The sequence below is a fragment of the Desmodus rotundus genome, chromosome 3 (assembly GCF_022682495.2).
Source record: "Desmodus rotundus isolate HL8 chromosome 3, HLdesRot8A.1, whole genome shotgun sequence".
NCBI classification, from domain to species: domain Eukaryota; kingdom Metazoa; phylum Chordata; class Mammalia; order Chiroptera; family Phyllostomidae; genus Desmodus; species Desmodus rotundus.
The window spans coordinates 180,008,966-180,026,788 of NC_071389.1; the positions used below are offsets into that span (position 1 = coordinate 180,008,966).

Below are 17,823 nucleotides of genomic sequence, written 5' to 3' on the forward strand. Positions count from 1 at the left end.
CACTGTGACCCCCTTTCTTACTCTTCCCTTCCTTCCTCACTTCCATCATGAATTGTGTTGTCTGTCACTGAAATATTATTTTTCAGCCCACAGGGAACCCAGACTGGTTGGAGGGGATATTCCCTGCTCTGGTCGTGTGGAAGTAAAACATGGCGACAAGTGGGGCTCTGTCTGTGACTCTGACTTCTCTCTGGAAGCTGCCGGTGTGCTGTGCAGAGAGTTACAGTGTGGCACAGTCATCTCTATTCTGGGAGGAGCTTACTTTGGACAAGGAAATGGAGAGATCTGGACTGAAGAATTCCTGTGTGAGGGGCATGAGTCCCATCTTTCACTCTGCCCAGTAGCACCCCGCCCAGAGGGGACTTGTAGCCACAGCAGAGACGTTGGAGTAGTTTGCTCAAGTAAGATCCAGAGGACATGTTCAATTTTGTCCCCTTACCTTAAAGAGAATAGGGTTAGGTAATCACAGACATCTTTTTAAAGCCCTGTTTCCTTCCAGGATACACAGAAGTCCGCTTGGTGAATGGCAAGTCCCAATGTGAAGGAAGAGTGGAGCTCAAGGTTCTAGGGACCTGGGGATCCCTCTGCAACTCTCACTGGGAAATGGAAGATGCCCACGTTTTGTGCCAGCAGCTTAAATGTGGAGTTGCTCTTTCTACTCCAGAAGGAGCACATTTTGGGAAAGGAAATGGTCAGGTCTGGAGGCACATGTTTCACTGCAGTGGAACTGAGAAACACATGGGAGATTGCCCTGTAACTGCCCTGGGTGCATCGCTATGTTCATCAGGGCAAGTGGCCTCTGTAATCTGTTCAGGTAAGAGGATCAAGGGCAGCCAGTGATGAGCCTCTCCCATGGTGGTGTGCCTTAAGAGCTGGTGTACGTATAGGGATGAAGAACAAAAGTAAAAGGGAAAGATCCATTGTGAGGGGTCATGAGAAATATACCAGAATATTAACCTCATTTGTCTTTTCAGAGAAAGTGTAAACTTAATTTTCATGGACCTCATAGTTATCTACTGGTTACCATGTGCCAGTCCTTCTCAAAGCACCTGATGAATTCTCTGTCTAGTTGACTCACCCCCCTTCCTTTTTCTCTAAAGCTGTGTTTGTCCTCAGCTCATTTATCTAACACATCATCTGGCCTCCCTTCCTCACCTTACCTTGTATGACTGAGCACTTTGATGTTTACAGGAAACCAGAGTCAGACACTATCTCCATGCAATTCATCATCTTTGAACCCAACAAGCTCTCCCACTTCAGAAGAAAGTGCTGTTGCCTGCATAGGTGAGAATCAGTGGTCAATCTATAAAAATTGTCTCAATCTGTAGGAATGCATTTTATTAATATTTTACTTTCTCTTTCCAGCAAGTGGTCAACTTCGCCTAGTAAATGGAGGTGGTCGCTGTGCTGGGAGAGTAGAGATTTATCATGAGGGCTCCTGGGGCACCATCTGTGATGACAACTGGGACCTGAGCAATGCCCATGTGGTGTGCAGACAGCTGGGCTGTGGAGTGGCCATTAATGCCACTGGTTCTGCTTATTTTGGGGAAGGAACAGGGCCCATCTTGCTGGACGAGGTAAACTGTAATGGAAAAGAAGCTCGTATTTGGCAGTGCCCTTCACATGGCTGGGGACGGCACAATTGCAGGCATAAAGAAGATGCAGGAGTTATCTGCTCAGGTAAGTCTGCACATAACCTCTGGTCACAATTATGAATGAAAAGACTGAGGTGAGACAAAGGGTAGTGGGGGATATTAATCTGTGAGAATTCCCTGAAAAGTAGGTACAAAGGAAAGTATTGTGAGAGTCAGGGTCCCAGAAGTATAGATTTTGTTAAGTAGTGCTATCAACTAAGGCGGTATAAAGTCAGAAGGAGAAAAATTCAGAAATGATCTTGCATATCACCAAAATTACAACAAAACTAATAATGAGAAGTTCTTTTTTTTTTAAAATATATTTATTGATTATGCTATTACAGTTGTCCCATTTCCCCCCCACTCCACTCCATCCTGCCCACCCCCCTCCCTCCCACATTCCCCCCCCATAGTTCATGTCCATGGGTCATACTTATAAGTTCTTTGGCTTCTACATTTCCTACACTATTCTTACCCTCCCCCTGTCTATTTTCCACCTATCATCTATGCTACTTATTCTCTGTACCTTTACCCCCCTCTCCCGCTCCCACTCCCTTATTGACAACCCTCATGTTCTAGTTGTTTGCCTAGTTTGCTCTCATTTTTGTTTTATGAGTGGTCGTTAATAACTGTGAGTTTGCTGTCATTTTTACTGTTCCTATTTTTGATCTTCTTTTTCTTAGGTAACTCCCTTTAACATTTCATATAATAAGGGCTTGGTGATGATGAGCCTCTTCAACTTGACCTTATCTGAGAAGCACTTTATCCTCCCTTCCATTCTAAATGATAGCTTTGCTGGATACAGTAATCTTGGATGTAGGTCCTTGCATTTAATCTTGGGTAATGTAATTATGATGTGCCTTGGTGTGTTCCTCCTTGGGTCCAGCTTCTTTGGGACTCTCTGAGCTTCCTGGAGTTCCCAGAAGTCTATTTCCTTTGCCAGATCGGGGAAGTTCTCCATTATTTGTTCAAATAAGTTTTCAATTTTTTGTTCTTCCTCTTCTCCTTCTGGCACCCCTATAATTCGGATGTTGGAACGTTTCAAGGTGTCCTGGAGGTTCCTAAGCCTCTCCTCATTTTTCCAAGTTCTTGTTTCTTCATCCTTTTCTGGTTGGATGTTTCTTTCTTCCTTCTGGTCCATACCATTGATTTGAGTCCCAGTTTCCTTCTCATCACTATTGGTTCCCTGTACATTTTCCTTTGTTTCTCTTAGCATAGGCTTCATTTTTTCATCTGTTTTTCGAACAGATTCAACCAAGTCTGTGAGCATATTGATAACCAGTGCTTTGAACTGTGCATCCGATAGGTTGGCTATCTCTTCGTCGCTTAGTTGTATTTTTTCAGGAGCTTTGAAGTGTTCTGTCATTTGGGCCATTTTTTTGTTTGTTTGTCTTGGCGCGTCTGTTACTTTAAGGGGCGGAGCCTTAGGTGTTCACTGGGGCGGGGTAATGCTGGTCGCTGCGCTGTGACGCTGTACGTGGGGGCGGGGCCAAGAGGGAGCAATGGCGCCCGCTTCACTCTCCTCTGGATTTCAGTCTTTCACTCCGCTACCCACAATCAAACTGGGCCCCTCTGGTGCTGGTTCCCGAGTAAGTGGGCCTGTGCACACTCTAGGCCCCTGTGGGTCTCTCCAACAACCTCTCCTGTGAGGCTGGGAGTCTCTCCTGCTGCCGCCCCAACCCCCAGGGGCGCTTTCAATCAGAGGTTTAAGGCTTTATTTCCCCGAGCTGGAGCCCTAGGTTGCGCAGCGGTCTGCTTCTCTGCCCGCCGTTTGTCCGGTTTATCTGTGGGTGAATGTGGTGCCGCAAGGTGCTACCCGCCACTCTGCCTGCCCCACTCTCCGCCACTCTGAGTCCGGCCCTCTGGGTTTATCTGTGCAAATGTGGGGCTGCAGGGTCTGCTAGTGCTCAGACTGCCTGCGCCATTTGTCCCACACTCCGCCAGTCTCAGTCCCGCCACAGCCACGCGAGTCCTCTCCACCCCAGTGCCGTCTCCGCCCCTCCTACCAGTCTGGATGAATGATTATTTTCTGTTTCCTTGGTGTTGGTCCCCCTTGCTGTTCGATTCTCTGTCAGTTCTGGTTGTGCGAGGAGGCGCGGTGTGTCTACCTACGCCGCCATCTTGGTTCTCTCGAGAAGTTCTTTTATAAATATATTTGGAGCTGGATATTGGGTAAGGATTCAGTGTACCACTTGATAATCACTGTATTAATAAAGAAGTAGATTTAAAGGGACAAGAAGAAATACATCAGCACTACATTCTACAGGGAAAAAGAAAATTACCATTCCCAAGTAATTTTTTATGACAGATAATGAGAAATTTGTTGCCATGGGAACAAAAATTACCATAAGAGGACATTGATCTTGTTTTGTATACATGGCAAGCTTTAGAAATTGTTGTGGAATAGAAAAGTGTGCTCAGCTGTTATATATTGGGAAAAACAGTATTATGATTTGGTAACTTAGGGAAATAAAATATTCTATATGTCAGGAGTGTTTTCAATATCGTTTACATTGAATGACACAAATTTGGGAGAGAACATACACAGCAAAACTGACATGTCAGAAAGGAAAATATTTCATTTTAAGGTAATGTACACAAAATCTTGGTTTTAGTGTCTGAATATCTCACTAAATTTTAACTGTCAAGGACAGTTGTAAAAAAATGAATGGAATAACATTATCAAGGATAAAATATAGTAATTGGGGAGAAAAATCCAAAATATATATTAAGTAAAAGGCTTTGAGAATCAACTTAGAATCATTGGTGGCATTCTAAAGAAGTACCTGAGTACAAAACCCAAGACTACAAAAGCAGAAGGTATACTTTATTTTACTAAAATCTACTAAATCACCCAGGAGTTACTAAAGGATTATTGCTAATTGACATAGCACACCTTTTTGGGAAGTCATTCTCACATCTCAGTAAAGGGAGGCAGACTTGTGAATCGTCAGAGAATATGTGAAACTACTAACTCTGTATTTCACCCCAGAGTTCATGTCCCTGAGACTGAGCAGTGAAACCAGCAGAGAGACCTGTGAGGGGCGTCTGGAACTCTTTTACAATGGAGCTTGGGGCAGCATTGGCAAGAGTAACATGTCTTCGACCACCGTGGAGGTGGTATGCAGACAGCTGGGCTGTGCAGACAAAGGGAACGTCATCCCTGCATCCTCAACCAAAACATCCAGGCACATGTGGGTGGACAATGTTCAGTGTCCAAAAGGACCTGACACATTATGGAAGTGCCCATCATCTCCATGGAAGCGGAGACTGCCAAGCCCCTCAGAGGAGACCTGGATCACATGTGCCAGTGAGTATTAGTTGGCCTATATGAAAATTCCATTCTGCCACTCCAGCAGCATCTTTTGATCTCCTTAAGTAGGAGTGAGTAAACTCCAGTTAAAACCTATTCTACCTGGATGGGAGAATTGGTTTTGTTTAATTTGACCTATACATTTCCAAGATCAGATATCACTTTTCCAAAGAATATTTTTACTCCCCACGGTATAAATGTAAGCAAATGAGGAGCAGAATATATGTGGTTCAGTATTTGGCTATTGAATGGTCTACCTCACCTTTCCAATTTTTCTTTCAAAGATTATCTTGCTATACTAATGCAAAAAGAGAAGCAGTCATAAAGATCAAATCTAAAGTATGTCCCCATTCTCCATCTTCTTAAACTGGAAGAAGAGTTTTAGGTGCCTGGCAATCTCCCAAGCTCTTTTCTATTTGAGAAAAATTAACATTATGCAATGTTAACATTATTCTTTTGACATTTCCTGAGTCATCCTTATGTTCTTATCTCCATTATGAAATATTTTGCTGAAAGGACATGTACCTTCATGAAAAAATAAATTTTGTTGAAATATTTTTAAATGCGCATTAAATAGCAAAGTTGTAAAATAGAGTTTTAAAAAGAGTTTCAAATATCTCTTTTCCCCTGTGACCTCTTAGGAGTTTTTGTCTTCTCAGAAATGACCTAGGGGATCTCTGATTTTTCAGACAAGATAAGACTTCAAGAAGGAAACACTACTTGTTCTGGACGTGTGGAGATCTGGCATGGAGGTTCCTGGGGGACAGTGTGTGATGACTCCTGGGACATTAACAATGCTCAGGTGGTGTGTCGACAACTGGGCTGTGGCTCAGCTCTGAAGGCACTAAAAGAGGCGGCGTTTGGCCAGGGGACTGGGCCCATATGGCTCAATGAAGTGAAGTGCAGAGGAAATGAATCTTCCTTGTGGGAGTGTCCTGCCAAATCCTGGGGACACAGTGACTGTGGGCACAAGGAAGATGCTGCTGTGATATGCTCAGGTAAGTGGCAGTATATTGGATTAAGCTTGGAATCTCTGGCAGCAAAGAAGGGGCGGGAAGTCAAGTGCATTGTGTAAAGGTTGGATATGTCAACACAGGGATCTAGTGGCGAGAGAATCATGATGTTTCAGTTTGAAGAAATGATGAAAATATTTGTAGTTCTACATTGCCCTTCACCAAGGAAAAGCATATTACTTATCTGTGTCCCCACGCAGAGGGAAAAAAGAGAAAGAGACCATAAGTTTAAGTGGAAACAAGCAGTTTCATTGGTTGAGAGGCACTAAAGATTCACATAGAAAATTAAAAATTAAAAAAATTCAATAAAGTCTACATTTCTTAATTCAGAAAGTGGTACCCCTACCCATCCACATCTCCAGTTTGAATTTCTTCCTTTACTTCTCATCTATCCCCTCCCCCAGTCAGTCTCCAAGTCTTATAAATTCTTCTTTTTCAATTAAATTTATTGGGGTAACATTAAATTAAATTAAAATTTATTGGTTAATAACAGTATATAAGTTTTAAGTATACAGAAATAGAAATATTTGTTCTATATATTACTCTTAGAATTAAGTCTCCTTCTTCTCTTTTTCTTCTATAGGCGAAGAACCACCAAAAGCTTCAGGTATACCATGGGTTTTATGAGAATGGGACCAATTGTCTGCATTATTTAGAATCCTTCTTGTTAACAGACTTTAGGTCAGAAGAAGTTCTGAAGATATGAAATTCACTTCAACAATTCTGAATCTGACCTAAGAAAGGGATAGTAATTAGAGACCCAGTTCTTTCAGCTATGACATCATTTCTTGTGATATTTACTTGTGCTCAGGTCACACACTCCCTGTTGTACTTGGAGTCCTTGGGGTCATTGTGTTGGCCGGTCTCATCATGCTCCTCTTGTGGACTAAGAAGCGAAGACAGCTACAGCTGTTTACAGGTCTGAAGCAAATTATGGTCTCTCTAATGTTTTATGAGATAAGAATGTTCTTTGGATAAAAAAAATATTAGATTCAAGTATCAAATAGCCAGAAAGCTGGAGCCTCCAGGAGTCTTAAGCAGTTTCTCAAAAAGGAGGGAACAAGATTTCAGAAAAGAAATAGGGCTTTGGTTGTATTAATGATTCCTGCACTCCATCTTTATATTTAATTGTGACATTATAGAATTGATCATTTAGAATAAATATGCTTATATGGCTTAAGGTGAATCTTTTACTGACCATTTATTTGCTCTTACTATATGCTTATTACTGATTTTACTGTTCTGTCAAGCAGTGTGCCTAGGATCTGATGATACAGTCGTGGATAATCAAATGTTGTTGTTGTTTTTGTCTTAATGGAATTTCAAGTCTAGTGGAAGAGATATATATGTAAACAAATAAATTGCAATGTAGTATTATGCATTCATATAAATAGGGGAAAAAGTGACACAGAATGACTAACTGAAAGGGAAAGGGGAGATCAGAGACTTCTAGGAGGCACTTGAGACAAATTTTGAAGGTAACGGTTCAAAGAACTTGGTGAAGTGCCTTATAGAGAAAGAGAAAGCTATGTACAAGTGAAGAGAAACTTAAAGGATGCCACATTTGCTGTTTTAGTGGGGAGCAAAAGTTGAGCTCAAGGAAAGAAGCTACTGATAATGCTGGAGAAGACAGACGAGATTATGAAGTTCTGTATTCCATGATAAGAAGATGAATAGTCATTAAAGAGTATTATACAGGGAAATGCAAAAGTCAGGCAGCCTTCTAGAAAGTTCTGTTTGACAACAAGATGTATGAGAGATTGAAGGAGGACAACGTTATTGATGAGGATAGCATTTTGTAATAGTTGGAATAAAAGATGAAAAAGACTTTATAATGAGAATGAAGGGGAGATAGATTTTAGAGAGATTTTAGAAAAAGCTGCAATGAATTTGCAAATAAAGAATCTGGCTGCCCTGAGGGAAAAAACTGTTGTTCTACAAAGGCAGTAGGTTTAGCGTGGTAGTGGAATGGGATGGAAACAAGGCAAGGGTATGAATGAAGACTGGGTATGTTTGCACTGTTAGGAAAAAGCACAGAGAGGGAGAGACAGTTTTATTATTATTTTGCTGATTTCTAACCTAGGGTATCTTATGTCAGTTTCTTTGAGAGGACAGAAGTTTATCCACCAAGTTCAATACGAGGAGATGAATTCCAACCTGAAAGCAGATGATCAGGACCTGCTGAACTCCTCAGGTTTGTGGGTTCTTTAAAGGGCTATACAGCCTTGGGGTTCAGGCCAGTAGCTGCAGTTGAGGCTGAAGCATTCTACCTGGAATAGCAGTGGAAAGAAATCTCAAACTTGTAGTAGTAGGAAGCTTATGATGCATATAAGGAAGAAGGCAGGCATGAACTGAAAATAATTATTAGAGAACAATATGCAATCATGGGGAGTCCTCTGGCTAAGAGGTCTATATTTCTGATAGAGGTACAAAGAGCCAGATAGTAGAATATTATGACTTGGGCCTCTTTTTATTAAAGCACAAATTAATCTTCTAAAATGTAGTTTAATTTTTCATGTATCTCTTTAATGGTTTCTTCCATTCCCATTCCTGTTACTTTCCTTTCTCTAACTTGATATTTACCATATTTTCCCTAAAATTCTAAAGCTTGAACTTTCTATATCTTTATCCCATCAGAAGGCATCACTATTGACAGGACTAGCCTTATTTCCCATTACATAATGCTGCTTTCTTTGTCCTCCAATTTCTATTTAGCACCAGTGCACTGATTCTGCTTCTGGGAAGCATAACTTTGCTGATTTGGAAAAAATATACCAATACCTTCTTACTCCAAGAAGGCTCAATGCCTTCTCAATAGTCCTTACCCTCTGACAGGACTTGCCTCATTTCTTCAGTCCAAGGGATTTGTATTTGCTGCAACTATGTCAGGAACATATTCAAGGCATGGGAAAGACTTTATGTGCCCCTAAATCACACTTGTTTGCCTTCCTAATTGTAGATAGTGTTTTTAAATGTTCAAAGAGCTTCTAAGGCACTTGAGGGGTGGTCTGACTTATCTCCCAGTAATCATTTTCTTTCTTTTAGAAAATTTCAATGAGTCAGATGGTGTTAATGCGGCTGGACTAATTTCCACATCCAAAGATTTAAGGGACCATTCTGAAGTACACTGAAAAGGAAAATGATAATTATAACCCAGTGAGGTGAGTGAGGAAAATTTATTCATCATCATTTTAAATAAGTACATTCCTTTGGAAAAGTGATCATTCTTCTGGTATTAGAAAGAATGTATATACACATATATTTCCATACAGATGATTATATGTTTATGTATATACATCCATATATAGAATATATAACTGATTTTATTACTATGACTTGTTCACCTTTCAGTTGCGTACATATTCTAAGCCATGGCAATGGTATATCAGGGAGCTAAAGAGACACTGGGTAAATAAACATGAGTAAATCTTTTAGAGGTATTATGGGGGTCATTTCAGGAAGGAAATAATACATATTTATGGTTGTATAATGCTGTGGTAAGTATAGGATGCTATAGGAATATAGAAAGTTTGCTTAAGAAAGTTTGGGGAGATTGTGAAGAAGATGTAATGTTCAAGTTAAAGATGAGGTGACTGAAAGATGGAGTATTTCAGGACAAGGATAAAATACGTACAAAGTATGAAGGCATAAAAGAGAAGCACACCTTTGGGAAACATAAGTTTTTCATTCAAAAACATATATTGAACACATTTATGGAGACAAGTGGAATCCTGTGCACTGAAGGTATAAAAGTTAAAGATGCTATTAACAAAGACAAGATCATTTAATGAAATAAGTAGGAATAGAGAACCAAGATGGCGGCGTAGGTAGACACACTGCGCCTCCTCGCACAACCAGAACTGACAGAGAATCGAACAACAAGGGGGACCAACACCAAGAAAATAGAAAATAACCATTCATCCAGACTGGTAGGAGGGGCGGAGACGGGCACCGGGGTGGAGAGGACTCCCGCGGCTGTGGCGGGACTGAGACTGGCGGAGTGTGTGTGGGACAAATGGCGCAGGCAGTCCGAGCACTAGCAGACCCTGCGGCCCCACATCTGCGCAGATAAACCGAGAGGGCCGGACTCAGAGTGGCGGAGAGTGGGGCAGGCAGAGTGGCGGATAGCACATTGCGGCACCACATTCGCCCACAGATAAACCTGACGAACGGCGGGCAGCGAAGCAGACTGTGCAACCCAGGGCTCCAGCTCCGGGAAATAAAGCCTCAAACCTCTGATTGAAAGCGCCCCTGGGGGTTGGGGCGGCAGCAGGAGAGACTCCCAGCCTCACAGAAGAGGTTGTTGGAGAGACCCACAAGGGCCTAGAGTGTGCACAGGCCCACTTACTCGGGAACCAGCACCAGAGGGGCCCAGTTTGATTGTGGGTATCGGAGTTAAAGATTGAAATCCGGAGGAGAGTGAGGCGGGCGCCATTGCTCCCACTCGGCCCCTCCCCCACGTAGAGCATCACAGCGCAGCGACCAGCGTTACCCCGCCCCGGTGAACACCTAAGGCTCCGCCCCTTAAAGTAACAGACGCGCCAAGACAAAAAAAAAAAAAAAATGGCCCAAATGACAGAACACTTCAAAGCTCCAGAAAAAATACAACTAAGCGACGAAGAGATAGCCAACCTATCGGATGCACAGTTCAAAGCACTGGTTATCAATATGCTCACAGACTTGGTTGAATCTATTCGAAAAACAGATGAAAAAATGAAGCCTATGCTAAGAGAAACGAAGGAAAATGTACAGGGAACCAATAGTGATGAGAAGGAAACTGGGACTCAAATCAATGGTGTGGACCAGAAGGAAGAAACAAACATCCAAGCAGAAAAGAATGAAGAAACAAGAACTTGGAAAAATGAGGAGAGGCTTAGGAACCTCCCGGACGCCTTGAAACGTTCCCACATCCGAATTATAGGGGTGCCAGAAGGAGAAGAGGAAGAACAAAAAATTGAAAACTTATTTGAACAAATAATGAAGGAGAACTTCCCTAATCTGGCAAAGGAAATAGACTTCCGGGAAGTCCAGGAAGCTCAGAGAGTCCCAAAGAAGCTGGACCCAAGGAGGAACACACCAAGGCACATCATAATTACATTACCCAAGATTAAACGCAAGGACCTACATCCAAGATTACTGTATCCAGCAAAGCTATCACTTAGAATGGAAGGGAAGATAAAGTGCTTCTCAGATAAGGTCAAGTTAAAGAAGCTCATCATCACCAAGCCCTTATTATATGAAATGTTAAAGGGAGTTACCTAAGAAAAAGAAGATCAAAAATTGGAACAGTAAAAATGACAGCAAACTCACAGTTATTAATGGCCACACATAAAACAAAAATGAGAGCAAACTAGGCAAACAACTAGATCATGAGGGTTGTCATTAAGGGAGTGGGAGGGGGAGAGAGGGGGAAAGGTACAGAGAATAAGTAGCATAGATGATAGATGGAAAATAGACAGGGGGAGGGTAAAAATAGTGTAGGAAATGTAGAAGCCAAAGAACTTATAAGTATGACCTATGGACATGAACTATAGGGGGGGAATGTGGGAGGGACGGGGGTGGGCAGGATGGAGTGGAGTGGGGGGGGAAATGGGACAACTGTAATAGCATAATCAATAAATATATTAAAAAAAAAAAAAAAAAAAGAAATAAGTAGGAATACAGAGAGGTATGTAAAGAGAGGGGAAGTAATGAGAACCTAAGTTGAAAAGGCTGTACAGAACCCTATAATGAATGGTCTTATCTGCTACATTTGATGTTTATAACATATTTTAGGGGGCTTTTGCATTTTATAATTTGCTTTTATGAGGAAAGTATAACAACAAAAAAAACAAGGAAAGAAATTTGCTGTTATACTACAAAAAGAAAAGGTGGTGAAATGAGTTAGTGATACATTTTTGATTCTTTTAAAAAACAATATTGAGAGGACAATACATTTAGAAATGATACATAACAAAGGAAGGGTTTTTATAGAAATAGTATATATGGCATATAAGAAATACAGATTGAGCCAAAAGGTAAAAATTGGAACCTTAAAAACATATAAATTTAAAGTGTTAATATCATATATAGACACAGAGAACACTTGCAACTTGTATATTTCATGAGGAGTAAATATTTATATGTAAAATTTACACATACATATATATCTTAGCAATTGTTAAGACAAAGACAATATCTAATGGATAATTGGGAAAACTATGAAAAGACAACTCATAAAAAATGAATTTCAGCCCTGACAGGTGTGCCTCAGTTGGTTGGGGGTCATCCTGCAAAGCAAAAGTTTGCTAGTTCTATCCCAGTCAGGGTAACACATACTTACGTGGGTTGTGGATTCAGTCCAGGTTGGGGCGCGTGTGGGAAGCAACCATTTCTCCCACCGATATTTGTCACCCCCTCTTTCTCCCTCCCTTCCCCTGTAAAAATAAATAAATACAATTTTTAAAAGGACACATGGACAAAACCAAAGGGAGGTAGGATCAAGGGTGGGAAGTGGGGATGGCTGGGGTGAGGGGATTGGTAGGAGGAGGGAAATGGAGACAATTGTACTTGAATGACAATTAAAAAATGTGAAAAATAAAATAAAAGATAGAGAAACTGAAAAAAATCAATCCCATAAAAAATGAATTTCAAATGACAAATAGACATTTTGAAATGCTCAAATTCACCAGTATATATGGGCAATTGAAATTTATGACTAATGATTATATGTCACTTTACATAAATAGATTTTATGAATTTGACCCCAAAGGAAAAGGAAGTAAAGGCAAAAATAAATGAATGGGATTATATCAAGCTGAAAAGCTTCTGCACAGCTAAAGAAACACCAACAAAACAAAAAAGGTGGCCAACCAAATGATAGATGATATTTGCTAACAACAGCTCCGACATGGGGTTAATATCCAAAACACATAAGGAACTCAAACAACTCAACACCAAACAAACAATCCAATTTAAACAATGGGCAAAGGACATGAACAAACACTTCTCCCAAGAAGACATATAAGTGGCCAACAGATACATGGAAAGATGCTCAACTTCACTAGCTATTGGGAAAATGCAATTCAAAACTACAATGAGATACCACCTCACACAGTTAAATGGCTATTATCAACAAAACAAGTAAGAACAATTGTTGGGGAGGTTGCAGAGAAAAAGGAATCCGCATTCACTGCTGGTGAGAATGTAAATTGGTACAGCCACTATGGAAAACAATATGGAGTTTCCTCAAAAATTTAAGAATACAGTTACCATATGACACAGCAATCCCTCTTCTTGGTATCTACCTGAAAAATTTGAAAACATTTATTTGCAGAGAGACATGCAGCCCTATGTTCATTACAGCACTATTCACAGTGGCCAAGACACGGAAACAACCACAGTGTCCTCTGATAGATGATTGGAAAAAGAAGACGTGGTGCATACCCACAACAGAACACTACTCCGTCATAAAAAAAGAGGAAAGCCTGTCTCTTGCAACTACATGGATGGACCTTGAGATTATTATGCTAAGCGAAATACGTCAGGCAGAAAAAGCTAAGAACCATATGACTTCACTCATATATGGGATATAAAACTGAAACTCATAGACAGGAACGACACTATGGTGGTTACCAGAGGAAAGTGGGGCAGGCGAGTAGTAAAGGGTGAAGGGAGGTGATGGGAGATGTTCTGACTTTGGGTGGTGGACCCACAATGCAATATACACAAAATGTATCATAGAAACCTACACTTGAACCTACATAATCTTATTAACCAATGTCACCACAATAAATTTAAGTTAAATTTTAAATCAATATTAAAAAATAAAATAAAGTACAAAGAAAAAATAAAATCCTGAAATTCACCAGTATGTCTGGGCAATTCAAATTATGACTAATGATGATATGTCACTTTATATCAATCAGAGCAACAAAAATTTAAAAGCACCGATATTTATTGCTAGTGGGAATACAAAAAAAAAAGTAATTTCAAACATTGCTGTTGGAAATAAGAAGTTTGGTAGCCTTTGGGGAAAGCAAGCTGGAAGCTTCTATTTAAACATTTTTTAAATACTTCACAGATCTTTTGGCCCAACGACCCTACCACTGAGAATTTTTTCCAGACAGATAAATATACTAGTATGTAAGAACATACATAATGGATTCTTCTCTGCAGTGTTCTTAGTAGTGGCAAAAGTTGGGAACAAAGTGAATGGCAATCAGTCAGGTAGTGTCTGGAAAATTATGGTGTAGACAGCTAAAAAAGGAAAAAAATCACTCATAAAATGCAATAATATTCCATCTATGTGCTCATGTTATTGAATATATATTTAAATATAATGTTTGCAACCATAATATTATATATGTGTATGTATAAAGAAATACTTATAAATTCTAACACTATTATAAACTGAGGACAATGAATGACATTTGATTTATAATCTTGAACACATGAATATTATGCTGGTATAATAAATAATGTTCAAACTACTTTTTCCTTAAAGAATAAACACTTATGGATAACTGTTCCAGAATCATGTGGGGGTTATTTTAAAAAGAGCATTTCTGGGCACCACTGCAGTTCTGTGTAATAGAAATAATCCTCATATATACTGAAGTGTGAAAATTGTTGCATTTGTTTTCCGTTCAGGAAAACAGTGTGCTTTTAAATGTTTGTGAGTGAGTGTGTGGGGGGTAATGTAATATGTTACATTATATTATAATGCAATTCTTCTCGGCATGTGCACGTGAAGAGGAAAATAACAGTTTTTCTATTTATGGCTTTAATTCAGCCTTTCAGATACCTGATGAAGACCTGGACTATTGAATGGAGCAAGACTTCACCTCGGTCACTGAAGGTCACAATACAGTCCTTCTTCTCCTAGTATTCCAAAGACTGCTGCTGAATTTATAAAAATTAAATTGATGAATGTGACTGCTAAAATTGTATATAAGACTTTCAGGGGGGTTAAATAAAAATGAATATTGCTGATTTAAACTTGTCTTAACTTTTTGTTCTTGACTTTATGAATTTCTGAGTGAGCTTTCTGACGTGTTTAGAGTTTCATAAATATAATGTGATGTCTTTTCATTTGATAATGTTTTCACTTGACAATGTTTCCATTTGCATATAATGCATGTTTTATAGTTGGGTTTAAATAATAATTTTCTTATTATCAAATCAAAATAAATTTATTTTTCCTTTAGTTTTTTTTTTTAGAAAGTTAGCGATTATTGAAGTGTTTGTTAATAATACATGGTTACCTATGCAAGGTATGACTTTCGTTCTTTCTTTAATTGCTTTCTGTGTCTGTAATTCTGGTCACTGACAAAAATGCACTATACCAGCTGGCAAGAGAACAAACACTCAACAGCTCATTTCCTCACTTGTTAGAACAGTAAAACTGAGGCTAAAATAAATGCATAAATTATGTTTTTTTCTATGTAACAAAAATTCATATTTTACTAAAAATCACTTATTGGTGTTTCATGTAAAGAGAAAACAACATTTAAAATGAGTTCTAGTAATCCAACACTAAGCTTAGAGTCTATTAACTTGTTCAATTTGCATCAGTGTTAGAGGCATATTGATTTTTAACCCTTTCTCAAAATTCAGGGATTGCATGCCTCCTTTTCTGGCATGTAGGGCTTCAGAGCAACTATCTTGTAGAAACATATTTGTCTCACTTTACATTTCTTTCACACCCCTTGTAGATTCAACAAAATTTATTAGCCACCTACTGCTTGTCAGGTATTGCACATTAAATACCCCATTGCATGCCTTGTACTATGCACCCAATGTCAGGGTGTACACACACACACACCCGGTATTTTGCCGTTTATAATGTGCACCCATTGTTTTTTGACCCAAACTTTCAGGGAAAAAATCTTTTGTTTTAATTTTTTAGATTAATTATTTACTTATTTATATTTAGATATTTGGTTTTGTATTATAAAAGGTATTATTTTGCATGCAGATATCATTATTGCTTTCTCAAGTTACACTTTGAATGCATAAGCATAAATAAAGTAATTAAAAACATTTATGTAGATATGGAACTAGCACTACTCATGTATAACACGTATCCTTATTTTTCCCTCAAAAATTTGGGCAAAAAATTGCACATTACATGCAGCAAAATACATTGTCTGGCACAGTAATGCCTCTTCTTTATTAAAAAAATCTTTTATTACCAAATCATAAAGATGTAAATCTCTAACATAACAATATCACACTCAAGCACATCATATGACATTTTAGGTGAAATGTTCAAATTAAAACTATAAATTATTACACCCATATTTTTACCCTGCCAACCACACTCAAGCAGGCATTACTTCTGCCAGACCTGTATATATATAATCTCCAATTATCGTTTATACATCTAGGAACCCCACATATATAATAATTAACATAAACATTTTGTAAATATTTTAAAATAATATGTAATATAGAGTCTTTACCTGTATTTATATTTATTTTACCAAAATTGTGTATGAGACAACAATTGTTAAAATATTTCTTTATTAATACACTAGTAGGTGGTAAATGAAATTGATGGTACTTTCAGAATTTGCACCATTGTTTGAGAGAGTTAGTAGGAATTCTCACAACTTCCCTCTTCTTATTGCTCAATATGTCCCCTAGGTGGTGAAACTCTACCCTATGTTTTAATAGTTAACATTTGTTACCTACTATGCACAGATACTGTTTTAAATGTTTTTCATGAGTCAACAATCCTCTCAATACCCAGATAAGATAACAAACATTTTTATACCCATTCTAAATTTAGAAAGACTAAAGGACAAAGAAGGTTAATGACTTGGCTAAAGGCAGGCAACTAGTAAGTGACAGAGCTGAAACTTGAAACTATTCTCTGGAGGCCTTGCTCTCCACTATCATATATAGGATGTCTACCCTCCAGAATTGTAAAAAAAAAAAAAAAAAAAAAAAAATTAGTTTCTGCTGTTTTAAAACATCCAGTTTGTGTGATACCCTGTTACAGCAGCCCTAAGAAACTAATACAATCACTGTGAAATACATCACAGACAGTATGTGTATTTCGACATTTTTTTTCCATTAATGTCCCTTTGCTATTTCAGGATCCCATCCACAATATCACATTGCATTTGCTTGTCCTATTTCCTTAGCCTCCTCTGGTCTGTGACAGTTTCTCAGTCTTCTCTTGTGTCTCATGGCCATAAGAGTTTTGAGAAGTCTTGGTCAGGTATTAGTAGAATGTTCCTCCTTTCGGATTTGTCTAATGTTTTCCTCATGAATAGACTGGGATAATGGGGTTTTACAGAGAGTATCACAGAAGTGAAGTGCCTTACCTACCATGACATATAACGGGGATAAACGGTATATGCACGTCGTCGCTGGGGATGTGACCTCTGATTGTTTTGTTGAGGTGGTGTCTATTTTGTTTCTCCGCTGAGGTTATTCTTCTCCCCTTTCCATGCTTTACTCTTTAGAAGTAAGTCACTAAGCCTAATGGAGGTCTGCAGGTCATAAATTCTATCAAATTTTGTTTGAGGAATTTTTTAATTTCTCCTTAAGTTTTAAAAATATATATTCACTGTGCATAGTATTCTGAGCTAACAGGTTATATCTTCTTTTAGTTCTTAATAATGTCGAAGATATATCTTCGCTTCCTTCATGCCTGCATAATTTTGACAAGAAGTCTACTGTGATTGTTATTGTTGTTCCTCTCCATTTTTTTACTTCATCTGGCTGACTGCAACATTCTCTCTCTCTCTTCCTCTATTAAATATATGATACCTAAGTACAGAATGTGTGTGTGTTTCTTTTCTTGTTTGGTGTTTTTTAAGTACGTTGAACCTGTGGTGTATTGTCTGTCATTAATTCTTGACCATGACTT

General features: G+C 38.9%; 1 protein-coding gene across 3 annotated transcripts in view; it reads left to right on the forward strand.

Moving 5' to 3' along the window:
- Nucleotides 1-15,048, forward strand: part of CD163 (CD163 molecule) — a 29,813-nt gene extending 14,765 nt beyond the window's left edge. Inside the window, exons 7-17 of one of the 3 annotated variants that reach the window (XM_045187064.3) lie at nt 87-401; nt 500-814; nt 1,192-1,284; nt 1,366-1,680; nt 4,627-4,944; nt 5,637-5,945; nt 6,544-6,567; nt 6,772-6,879; nt 8,044-8,154; nt 9,006-9,121; nt 14,734-15,048. In XM_045187064.3, the coding sequence (XP_045042999.2) occupies nt 87-401; nt 500-814; nt 1,192-1,284; nt 1,366-1,680; nt 4,627-4,944; nt 5,637-5,945; nt 6,544-6,567; nt 6,772-6,879; nt 8,044-8,154; nt 9,006-9,091 (1,994 nt within the window). In that variant the 3' untranslated portion in view covers nt 9,092-9,121; nt 14,734-15,048. Of the gene's footprint in view, nt 1-86; nt 402-499; nt 815-1,191; nt 1,285-1,365; nt 1,681-4,626; nt 4,945-5,636; nt 5,946-6,543; nt 6,568-6,771; nt 6,880-8,043; nt 8,155-9,005; nt 9,122-13,275; nt 14,646-14,733 lie in introns of those variants that run through there. The other 2 variants (XM_024579473.4, XM_053921845.2) reach the window with 2 other exon arrangements.
- Nucleotides 15,049-17,823: the final 2,775 nt, after the last annotated feature.